Source organism: Rhagoletis pomonella, unplaced genomic scaffold (genome assembly GCF_013731165.1).
Source record: "Rhagoletis pomonella isolate Grant_MI unplaced genomic scaffold, Rhpom_1.0 Rhpom_scaffold_00007, whole genome shotgun sequence".
Taxonomy (NCBI): Eukaryota; Metazoa; Arthropoda; class Insecta; order Diptera; family Tephritidae; genus Rhagoletis; species Rhagoletis pomonella.
Genome location: NW_023458561.1, coordinates 43,001,403 through 43,014,316, shown reverse-complemented (window position 1 = coordinate 43,014,316; position 12,914 = coordinate 43,001,403). Strand labels below are relative to the sequence as shown.

The 12,914-nt window shown below is 34.9% G+C and overlaps 1 protein-coding gene across 1 annotated transcript; it reads right to left on the bottom strand.

Annotated features, from left to right (window-relative positions):
* Positions 1–6,419: 6,419 nt before the first annotated feature.
* LOC118743724 (endocuticle structural glycoprotein ABD-4) lies at positions 6,420–12,257 on the bottom strand. Its single transcript, XM_036476486.1, has 3 exons — positions 12,114–12,257; positions 8,195–8,395; positions 6,420–6,905 (listed from the first exon to the last, which is right to left on the bottom strand). Exons 1-3 carry the CDS (start codon positions 12,123–12,125, stop codon positions 6,693–6,695), a joined length of 426 nt encoding a protein of 141 aa, XP_036332379.1. The 5' UTR covers positions 12,126–12,257; the 3' UTR covers positions 6,420–6,692.
* Between the last annotated feature and the right edge of the window lie 657 nt (positions 12,258–12,914).

The window sequence follows — 12,914 nt, the reverse complement described above, 5'->3', positions numbered from 1 at the left end:
AAATTTGCCACAATTATTTTTTTGTGACCGATAACGAAAATTGTATATGGGACGTTCCATACCAAAATGGAGGGGGTGCACACTTCATGTGTTTGATTTGTTTAAAATTTTTATAGTTGATGGATAAACATAAATAACAAATAAATATGAAATTTGAGGTTTGAGGCACAAAAACAAAAACAAATCGATTTAATAATTTGAAAAAATCACACATACACACATCAAAATTCTATATAAAAATAAATATAAAAAAATTTTTTCTTGAAACATTTTTCACATACATATTTCTTGATATAAAAATTCAGTTTTCGAAAATATGCCATCTCAAAAAAAAATTGAAAAAAATCACAATAGTAGCTCTGAGTATTGCGCAATATTTAAGTATAGTGTTATGGGGTGAAATCTACAATAATTTGAGTTATGATTTTTTTTACCCCGTAGTTGAGTAAAATGAGTACATTACAAATTCAGAAATTTTTAAATTTTTTTAGAATTTTTTTGAGCATGCAGTTTTGTATCCCATTAAATTTTAGTATAATAAAGTGCAGATTTTAAGCGGTTGCAAAACTGGCGTTATTTTTTTTTAAATTTTCTTTGAAAACGGTTTTCACATTTTCTTCCATAAGAAAAAAAGTGCAGAAAGCCGTCAGCTTAAAAAATATTAAAAATCAACGCAATTTTGCAGTTGCTTAAAACTTCCACTTTATTATACTAAAATTTAATGGCTACAAAAGGGCATACTCATGCATACATACTTTGAAAACAAATTTAAAAAATTTGTAAATTTGTTATGTACTCATTTTACTCAACTTCGGTGTAAAAAAAAATCATAACTCAAATTATTGTGCCAATGTGATTTTTTTAATTTTTTTTTTGAGATGACATATTTTCAAAACCAAATTTTTTATACCAAAAAATTTGTATGTGAAAAATTTTTCGAGAAAAAAAATTTAAAATGTATTTCTTTTCATAGATAATTTCGATGTCTCGAGATATTTGGAAAACTATTGAACCGATTTGTTTTTGTTTTTGAGCTGTAAAGTTTTTAAAAATGTACTAATCAAGCTTACATTTCACATTTATTTCTTATTTATGTTTATCCCTCAACCCTAAAAATTTTAAACAAATCAAACAGTCTAATGTTCATACCTCAGACGTGAGGAGGGATCAACATAACGCATGATAATAAATAAGATAAACTTAATGGCCATATTACTGGTAAGTTAATACTTCTAATCAGTTGCTCAGCTGGAAAGTAGGCTAAATTTTAATTAATGAATATAACAAGCAGTGTTGCCAGAGAATAATTTCGTTTGGAGCTAAAACGTTCGAAAATAATAGCCAAAAGGAGCTAAATGTGTTTTAAAGTTCAGCATTTGTTGAATCGATTTCCACAATTTTAATACTAACAACGAATTTTATAAGTTTAAGTGCTGAAAAAAACTTTTAAAAACAAAATAAGATGCATATATTTCGAATTCGTTGCTATGGCACTTATAACACTTATATGTATGCATATACTTATATAAACTAGACGATGAACTAAATATACTTTACAAACTGTTAAAATCTGCAATTTAAGATATTTGAATTAGACATAAAAACTCGAATTATGAATAATTTTTTCTCAATAAATTTTGTAAGAAATTTTACTTCCAGCTCTCCTTAAAAGTAAAATAAGTAAAGTAAAACAAAATCCGCGCATTCAGAAAAAGGATTTCTTCTAATAAATTTTTGAATTATTTAACCTAGATCCAAGAGTTTCTCTGGGATACAAATACATATATGTTTTTTCACTGCATTTCGGTATTTACACTTTTATAACGCTTAAGTTTTGGTTTTCCTTTTCTTTGGTGACCACCTGAGAGAGAATAAACCGTATGAGCTTATCGGTGCCCGAATTACTATCCGGTATAGTTTGTGTGCTCCCGCGCACGTTGCAGAAACTATATTACCAGATACAACTAAAATTTTCTGGAGCTAAAAAAGTGCTAGATAAATTTGAAAAGACCTAAAAAGGAGCTGGAGCTAAAACCTAATTTTCGGAGCTAAACAGAAAAATTAAGAGCTAAATTCAGCTCCAAAAGCACCAAAATGGCAACCTTGGCAAGAGTGGGTCAAAATCGGAATTTAGAGCCCAGAATTCACTGGAGCCTTCATGTTTCACTTAATTTGATTTTTTTTGTAATGAAAGCCAACAAAATGTGCAAGAGCCCAGTTTAGCCCGAACTTGGAATTTTTGTTTGTTCGTAGATATTAAATTTTTTAGTGAAAAATGCAAAAAAAGTAGCAATTTTGATATAAATGTTACATAATAAAAACTAGTTGGATACAATTGAAGGGTACTCCCAAAATCAAAAAAAAAAATCTCAAAAACTGGAAAAATGTTGTGTATTCAGTTTTATAAATCATTACATTTTAGTTTAATATAGTGCAATTTGCAAGTGGTCGGGTTGATTTTTAAAAATTTTTTCGCTAGCATTTCGAGCACATCTGCATGCTAAAGGGGAAATAAATAAAAGCGTTTGTTATATTATCAAAAATCAACGTGAGCTCTTAGCCTCTTACAACCTGCATTTTATCATACTAAAATTTAATTATCTATAAAACTGCATACCCAAAATTTTTACAAAAACCAAAAACAAGAAAATATTATTTTGGTGAATTTTTTTTTTAAAACATTTCAAATTATTTTTATTTTTTCTTTCGTTTTGGGAGAGCCCTACAATTGTTTTCAACTAGTTTTTATTATGTAACATTTAACTGGAACTGGAGAACGAGTTTCTTCAAAATTGCTACTTTGTCTGGACTTTGCACTAAAAAATTAATATAAACAAACAAAAATTTAAAAATCGAGCACAACCGGCCTCTTGCAAATTTTATTAGGTTTCGTGTAAAAGAGAAATAATTAACTTGAGTGATAAATGAAGGCCGCAGTGAATTGTGAACACAAAATGCCAATTTTGAACCACTGTGCGCTGTAGGCGAGTTGTTAGATTAGTGCACTGATATTCCTTGGAGCCAGGTTCGATTTCGGGTTCCTGCAATATCCGGTAAAGATAAAAAGTTTTTCAAACAGCGAGCGCGTGTCGGCAGGGGATGAAAGAACTTCGATTGTAATTCCAATAAACGTTCAGAAGTGACATATAATTTTAATAGGCTTTGTCTTCGACTCCGCCTTCGTGACAGACGGTTTACTGTTATGCTATCAAATGTTACAGCTGCGCCTCGACCATATTTACCGAATGCTATAAAATTACGCTGGTCATTTGGCCCTGTTACTCAGATGGTTATCTTAATTGAGGCAGTCTCGATATTTCCTCCGCCTGCGAGTTCTGGGATAAAAATTAAATATATCTCAGAAGATGGTTCATGTTTTTATACACATAGCTTCATTTAAATCAGCCTGAAGGAAAACCTAACCTTCGTGGAAAGTCTTTATTTGCTAAAATATAATTCTAGTTTCATATAAGTGAACAATTATTTTAGTTTATTTAGCATAAGCGACAAAAGTTGATTTTCATACATAAGTGTTTCCAAAATAATTAGGTGTAAATAAGTTGTTGAATTCGTTCAAAATCGCTTAGGCGCCAAACAAGAAGAAGAGGAAATAAAACCTGTTCCAGGTACTTCAGGATTAGCAGGTCTCATAGGATTTACAAGAAAAGCTGCTTTCGCCGTTAATATGTAAACTTTATGTAAGGTTTCGTACGGAAACAGCTTCCTGTAAAATCCTGTAAATTCCTGCAAATCCTGAAGTGCCTGAAACAGGCTTGCCAACCCCAGTCAAAAGTAATTTTCAAATAAAGCCTTTTGGACATCTTTGGTTTGATACCGATATTCAAATATTACGTTTAGCTTGGTATTTAAATTGAAAATTATTTTCTCAACTGGTGGCCGCTCTATACAAAATATTTTCAAAGAAAACAAGTTTTAACCCCCTTCGCTTGACTACCACATTGTTGAGATATTTTATTTAACCGAGTAATTAATTAATTTTTACTTTTGAAAAAGGTGGCAATTTTCTTCAAAAAATATCCTATATGTTAATCCAAATTTTAACCAATCCCTGTGGTGGATTGCATTGAAATACGCCTGGCCTTTTGTGCGTGAAAGCGCAGGAGGAGAAGGTTATCAATTCGGCGGAATATTTTTTTTTTTTTGGCTTTGGACCACGTGAACCGTTTTAGATGCGTCATTCGTTCAGTTCCGTCATTAGATAATGAAGCAATTAACGGTACGCCTAAATTTGCATATGAACAATGAAGTCGTTTATTTTTTGATTAAAAATTATTTGTATCTTACTTTATTTGATTTCATTTTACGCCCTAGAAGATCGATTAAATAATATTTCGTATCGGCCCCAAGACACTTGGCCACTTGCAAACCAGATTTTCCTGTGTCGTGGGAACGCCCAATCTAGGCGGCCTTAATGATTGGCCATATTGAATGTGGTTTATCTATTTGGGTTCATAATACCCATTAATGTCAAAGTAGTCAAGAATGCTGTAGCCATGTGCATGGTACATATACAAATCTATATACTGTTATTGCATTAAAAATATAATCTATTAATTTATTTACGCGTTTGTTAACTTTCATACATATTTTATTAGGGATAGCAACTATGATGCAGCTGAATAAAAATGATTCATTAACAGTTTAACTAAAATCAGATGTACGTAATCATTTGTTGCAGTGCCGTCAAAACAGCAATACAATTAGTTTCCCTCTTAGTTGTACCCGTTCGCGTACACTGGGCAACGCGTGCAACTCATGTGCGCGATGCGGTAATCAACCCGTGTGGAAAATTGGGTAACGCCAGGGAAGTGAGGAGCTTTAGTGAGGTTTCATCATCTTATTCGGTGTAATGGTCTAAGGGCCCACTGAAGTCTGCGGCTTCTGTCTACCATGAGGTACGGCCGGCAGAAAGCGGATCGGTAAAAAACTTTTACTCAACCTAAATTGCGCTGGGCTTGGGACTCGACACGTAAAACAAACTTGCAATGAAAACAAAAGTAAAGCCTCCAATGAGAGCCCATTTTCTGGAAAGCAACCACGGCGAACGTTTAAATTCCTATCAGGTTATGCACCGGAAATGACCAGAACAATAATGAGGAAAGCGTCACCCAGGTAAATCGAGGGACGGGACCAGACAAGACAAGTGGGATCATGCGGTGTTGGATTTTCGTTGGAATGCGGTTTTCTACAAATAAGTTGCCTTTATGCCGCAATGTCTGAATTGGATCTTCCCGCTAAACTAACACGGCCGTCAGAATTGGGAAATATCTCCGAGCCGTTTGGTACCAAACGAGATTTTAGACAAGGTGGCACGAGTTCGCTGTCATCACACAAATAGTCAGAGCATAAGAGTCCTAGCACGTACGTCACTGTTGTCCACTGCAATAACGACACAATTTACACATACTCAAGTAAGTAGTACAGATTGGACATGAATTAGATAAGGGCTGCAGACATTGTATATATACATATATACATTAGGGTGGTTTTTGCATGTAGGAAGGAAATTTTCACATCAGATTTCCTGAGCCTAAACACCTACGTCGATGCTACTTTAGTCGAAGATATCATATACAAATTTTGGGCCCGATTGGAGACGGTTAAAGCGTGTCGCGCAGCGGCAAAGTTCAAATTACCCTATGAAAATGTCTTAACCGACTGCAATCGGGACCAAAATTTATATATGATATCTTCGACTTTAGTAGTAACGATTTTGGGTATTGAATGAATAAGATATTATTTTTAAAAATTTTTGAGTCTCCATAGATGCATCGGGCCTTTGGCCTCTTTTCCGCACGCCTTAACCGACTCCAATCGGGACCAACATTTATACTTTATATTTTAGACTGAGGTAGTATCGATTTTGGGTATTAGATGAAAAAGAAACTAAATTTAAAATTTTTGAATCTTCATAGAGGAATCTGAACATTGCCCCATGTGCGACATGCCTTAACCGTCTCCAATTGGGACCAAAATTTATATGTGATAACTGTGGCCGTGGTATTACCGATTGAGGTAGTGAGACTGAAAAAATTGTTTATTTGCTTTTTAAGGACCACCCTAATATACATAAAATCAATATATTACATACATACAAGTATATGTAGAATACATACATATATATTACATATGTATATCAAAAGGAATAGCGAAAAGAAAGCTTTACCAATAGGTGGCGCAAGAGTCGACACATTTGAAAACCCCATACTTTTGGTCCGATTCAGTGCACACTTAGAAAGCTTGTTTAAAAAATATACTTTTACTATTAAAATATATGTATGCATATACAAGAATTGCTTATCTAAAGTAATTTGATCAGGATTGTGGCAATCGAAATCATAAACAATTATAAAATAATAAAATAAAATGCAACATTTAAACGGCGTAGTCCATAATACGCTATTCGTTTTTATTTTATTTTTCATTGAAATCAATCTTATCGTATCACTACATTAACTAAATAAGTATAATATCATTTACATATTTGTTTTGATAATCTCTATGAAAACAATCACTCTCCTTAACAACGTCGCTCTCTCACAATTCCGTACTCTCACAACTCCAAACAATAGCAAACGTGTGTGCATGTGCCTTCGTCCGCGCGCGTGTGTGTTGTTGCTCGTATTTTTTTTATCATTTACCATTCACAGCTTCCTTTTGACATCGTTCTCTTAACCCCTACGATTACCCGCAAATGCGTTGGTTTGATCCTGTGGAGGTGGTGCGGTGGCTAAATAGGCGAGCGCCTTTTGTATTGCTGGCGGAATTGGTGGCGGCGTGGGAAGATGATCACCTTGCGGCTGGAAGCCATTCTCATCGGCGAGATAAGTGATGCGTATGGGCACACCCTCAGGTGAAGTGTACGAGAAAAAGCCCTGTGCTGACTGTGTGAACAAAATGCAGGCATATGAAAGAAAATGAGGAAAAGAGAATTAAAAGAAGAGGATGTTTAAATTAAAAGTGAAAATGAACATTTCTACTGTATATGTATGTATGTATGTATGTATGTATGTATGTAATATTCGTATGTAGGTATTTTATTTGAACATCAATACGTCGTGACTACAACCACATCGACAAAAGGTGGATGATTTGGTTTGCGGCAATTCTGCTAATGTTGCTATGTGGCATGCAACCACAAATGGCTACAAATGTCAATCTGGATTATAGCTACATAGTTGGCTCGAATTGTTGAACCAATGAACCGCGCTCGTAATCGATGAATCATTGAGCAACAATGGGCGCTGAAATCGTGCCGGCCGCGCCGCGATTTATGTGCTAGTACAAGCTTGAAGCGTAATCGAACGTACATACAAACATGTGTACATAAATGCATCACATTGCATCGAGCATCCTCAGCTTCTACTGGCAGTTGCATGCAGGTCGCATTTTAGAGAAACAATCAGGCGGTTGCAGCCAGCAATGAGAGCTAACAGCGCGGCGGGTGTTTTTTTTACCGGCATCCGCTAGCCGTTGGTATCGATTTCTCTTTCTTTCACCAACTGCATTGGCCAAATTAGCGTAAAATTTTATGGGTGCATCAATGACGTTGGCGCTTGGAATATTCTTGCGGATTTGAATAGTAGCATGCATGGCTACTTAAAGTCACGTGGCAGCCGCCTACAATGCATGGAAAAACCGAACATACAGCTATGTATGTACATACGTAATTGTGTGTATATTTAAGTGTACGTTCACAGCATAGTTGTAGTGCAGCAACAGCAATTCTTCATTGATTTAACGTTCAACTTCTAACATTGCCAACGTCAAAGTGCTTTACAGCAGCAATTTATTGGGCGTTTACGGATCTTCATCGCCGATAGTGCTCTGGCAAGTTGCCGTGCGAATGAATCAGCGTAGTATCGCTTCTTCAGCAAATTTTTGTTGCCACTTTGACATGCGAGGCATGGGTGCGTTGCGAGTTCGTGAACCGGTATTTGTGGCCAGAGAGCATTGTAATTTGTTTAATTCTATCAAATATTTTTTAAAGCATCGCTTATCGTTGCTTTGATTTATCGTTTGTTGTGGCAGGTTCATTTGCAAATACACTTGTACATTTAAAAAAGTAGTTTTATGCATGCGAGGGCATGCGAAACTGCATGAAGTTATCATATCTTAATATACCACTAATTTGTACTACTTGTTGTTGTGTTTTTTTTAATAAACATTTTACCTGTCCCTCCGCTTCGGAGCCCGCGTTTTTCAAATACCCCTCCTCTTCGGCTTCGATGCCATTGCCCGTTTCGTACGAATACTTGTAGGATCCATCGAAATTGACTTCCTGCTCTTGTCGTATTATGGGTATGGGTTCCTTCGTGGGACCCTGAGGTCGCGCTAATGTTAAATCGAGCAGCAAAGCAACCACAAAACTAATCTGAAATTTGTATGAAAACAAAGTTTATCATTAAAAGAGAGTGAGTTACAAATATTTCATATGCCTTTGATACTATGAAACATGAGCGGAGTAATTTAGTAGATAAGCGCATTGTGTTACAGATTAGCAAAAAATAGTCGGCCCTATCGTCAATTGTTTCCCATAATTTTACATGCAAATAAAAACAAAAATTTGATGGCTCAACTAAGCTCTATGAAAACCAGCGTGGTCATTCTATCTTGAACATCAGCTAACACTAGCGCATTTCAGACACCAAGACTTCACTTGGCATTTCCAATTGGCATAAGATGGCACTGAAAATTAAGCACTTTGGAGGGTGCCATGTTCCACATTCTGGATGGTGATGACAATCGTTCCCCAAGGCGTATAGATCGAGGTTTCCGCCTCTACCCCACGAAACCTACAGTTCGTGAGTACCATTTTGTGTAGATGGTACCTCAGTCTGCAGTGCCTTGCCAGTTATCAGAGATGCCACGAATGGGAGTAATGAATATATTTTAGACTGCCTTGTGCCCTCTGTCGTGCGCCACTGGGTTGCAATTTGCAAGTCGTCCCATCCCATTAGGAGCTCTGCCATATATCCTCTGAATGGACCACTGAAAGGCTGAGGGCCGATCTGGCTCCGCTGGGTACCGCATTTCGCTGCAGTGTCAGCCCTTTCGTTTCCGTTGAAGCCTTGATAGCCAATAACTCACCACAATATTACTCTGTTATTGGTTCCTAGTTTTACCCGTAACAATTTGGAACTGTCTACTAACTTTGACACCATTTTGCAAGAATTAAGTGTTCTTAACGCTGCCTGGCTGTCTGGCCTGATGTTTATCGTTGCTCCACTAGTTACTCTGCGAAGAAACAGACTTCAATTGCGAAAATTTCCGCCTGAAATATGGTTGAATATATGTCCATCGGTACAGATTTTTGAGATCTGGGTTCATAAACGCCGGCCCCAGTGTTCCCATCCTCAAGTTTGGACCATCAGTGTACCTAACCTGAAAATCCTCGCTGAACATGCCGACTATCATTTTACAGTGAGTTTTACTACAAAATCATTTATGAATCGTTCGATTTGATTAACATCGTCTATATTTTGTAGCACAGATTTTCCTTCGCCGATCGCTTTCAGCTTTAGTGTAAACTCAGTGGCCGATATTCTCTGGCGGTCATATCTCTGGAAAAAATTGTGCGACGAATCTCTAAAGAGAATATTCTGGGATTAGTCTTAGTTGTGTACATTCCGGCATTAATTAGTCGCAACTAGTCTCGCAAAACTATTATTGGAGATCATTTAGCCTCTATTCATCCATTACTGGTATAATCGGATATCAATTAATCCCCGAACCATCTCTATCAGGTACAATGATATAATTTAATGATATGTAGGCAGTTAGTCAACAACAAAATTTAATATACAATGCTAGCATGTAGAGAGAGTTTTAGCTTAGCAAACCTGGGAGCCCAATTTCGAATCGCAGCTGGCGCAAATTTTTATTTTTATTTTTTTCGGTTATAAAAGGGAACAATAAATCTCTTCATAGGACACGTTCGAACAAAAGCGATCAGTTCATTCCGAAATCAAAAGCGATAATAGCCGAATGTTCCTTTGGGATTGCTTTCAGTTTTTTTTCGAGATTTCGAGTTTAGAGATTAAGTGTTTTTGTAATTTTGTTATTTCAAGATGGAAAAGTGAGTTTCAAAAGAAGCTTGAAAAATATTTTTATTAAAGATTGCTTGGATTCGTATTCCCAAATTGATTTTGACTTGATATAAAGTATAAACAATTTCCTTTCTAATAATATATTTTCCGAGGTGGAGCCTCAAAGAGTTTAGAAGTTACAGAATTTTGAAGTTACCCCAAAAAGTGAAAACACTAAAATTTTTATCGGTCGAGTTCAAATGCAAAAAAATTATGCATGCAAAATCAAATTTTTAGGCAAAGCTGATTTTGAAGGGTCAGGTTTGTACATTTTTTGATCATATAGCTAACATTTCTTAATAACGAAATTTCGTGATCTTAATTATGTAAGCTCTTTTTGCAGCTTTCGGCGGATGGAGAGGAATAATATCGGTAAAATAAATTAAGAATAATAGTGCTGGATGTACATATATTTCAGCATTTTACTCAAACCCTAAAGTATTACTGCTGGTTTCAACAGATATTTAAGTGAAAACATAATTTTCATTCTTTCAATTTTGATGTTAAATTCAAAACAAAAAAATCGTTTTCCACTTAAATTGCTTTCGTTAAACTGGCTATTGTAGTTTTAAAGGCAGGCTATTTTTCACGCCCATAATTTTTAGGAATTTTTTTTTTTAAACTTTTCAGGCCAATTTTAGTGAGCCTTAAGTAGCATGAAATTAGGCTGTGTGCCAAATTTGAGCCAAATCGTAGGCCATTAGTACTTTTTTTTATTAACAAAGAGTGAGAGACTTATAATTTTTTTTTATTTATTTGTTAATCAAGAATTTAGAAAATTGCTAAAAAACATGTTTGCAAGTTTTAAAAATCTGCAAAAAATATATGTGATGGAGTGATATCAAAGATTTTAATGGTGTATCGATTTAGGGTCTGACATACTAATTGTTTCGTAAAGCAGTGACTGATAAAAAATTAAAATTTTAAATTAAAATTGGATCCAAATACGTGAAGTTGGCCATTTAAAAACATTTTCTTTCGTATAACCAAGATAGTTACGTACTTTGGTAGATATCCAGGTAGTCTTTTTTTTCCTATACTTTATTTTGCAATAATCCACTTACTTTGTGATAAGTCGCGAATTTAATATTAACATAATCATTTCTTTGATTGGTCATATCTCCTGACAATGGCTTATGGCGAGACACCTAATATGTATTTTGGATGTTGTATAACTTCTGTAAAAAAATAATTGTTTTTTTTTTTGCGCATTTACAAACACTTTAGGACCTCCTCTGCAACATATTCGAAAATCGAGCAAAATTAGTTTTTAACCAATTTAAGTAGTGTGGAATGCCACATAAACAAAAAAAAAATAAAAATAAATTAATAATTGATAATTACGAGTAACATTTATTTCCAACGTTTGATACATTTTTCAATATAAAAATTACTATCTGCCACAATTTTTAAATGCCCTCGTTTTGTGCTGAAGGAATTATACTCATAAAAACTACAAAACATACCGTCATTAGAATGACTTCGATTTTTTATAAAAATTCAAATAATGTTATCAAAATAAATTTAAAGCTACTGAGTAAGATAAAATTGCCGGGACCTGGAGATTCGGCTATATGCCGGTACTTTACAAAGCTATACTCTCTTTTTCGACTCCGTGACTTGACGAAATTATCGAGGATCAGGTCACGTGGTCCGCTCACTTGTAACACAAAATAATATTCTCAAAATAATTTATTTCAAAATATGTATGCAGATATGTATGCATGTACTACATACTATTAAAGACTTTTGTTAAAAACTTATGTTTCTAATTTGTGTAAATTTTATTACGGTTGTTATAGATTTAAACGTTTTCCACTTAATTAAAGTCTTGCCACAAGGATACAACAAAATAATAAGTAAGTACAGGGTTTATGTTTATTACACTTAGAAGGACTTTCTATGCCATTTCTTTTATTCAACAAAATATGTATAGCATTTTTCCTGCAGATTCAAATGTCCTTTACCACAATTTCACTAGTTAATCATTTCACACTCACTTACAATTATTTTCATTTCTGTGTAATTTATCTACACACTTCTAGGTTTTTATTTATGTACGCGCTCCAATAAGATAATCCTTTTCAAGGATATTACAACTTAAACGCCAAACAGTTATCGCCCACGTTAAACAGCACTTGAAAAGTGTATGTTGTAAACTGTGTGGCAAGCAGAATGAGAAGGAATATTTATACCAAAAACCACATACACCTCATTACACTGGTGTGGCTTAAAGTGAAGATTCGCTTGAACTTTGTGCACGTTACATACATATGTACTTATGCACAAGTGTAAGTATATACTACATATATACATATGTACAAGGTGCCACAAATTTATTTATTGAATTGTTTCGTTGCTTAGTGCGAGTAGCGACTGATACATTAACGCCAATTGCTATACATGTATATGTATGTTTGTTACTTAGGTAAGTAACTAGAGAGCCGATGATATCAATAATAAGAACAACGACAGCAAAAACATAAGCCATGATCGTTGTGATGGAGTTGGTTTTGTGGCTCTCAGCGCAAAAGGAACAAGCAACCAAAGACAAAGTTACGGCAAGCGTAAAGCGTCAACCTGCTAGTCAATTACATGTAAATTTGCTATGGTCACAATTGTGGCTATTCAAGCAAATTAACCAAAATGAGAGGCATAAATTTATACATTTTCGCACAGAACAACGGTGGGCCGGTTTAAACTAAGACAAAAATATGAACGAAAGTGTCTATGGTTGGTGGTATGTATGTAGGTGCTTGGTGATACAGCGCTCTTGAAAGCTCTTTACTGTCTTTCGAAAGACTA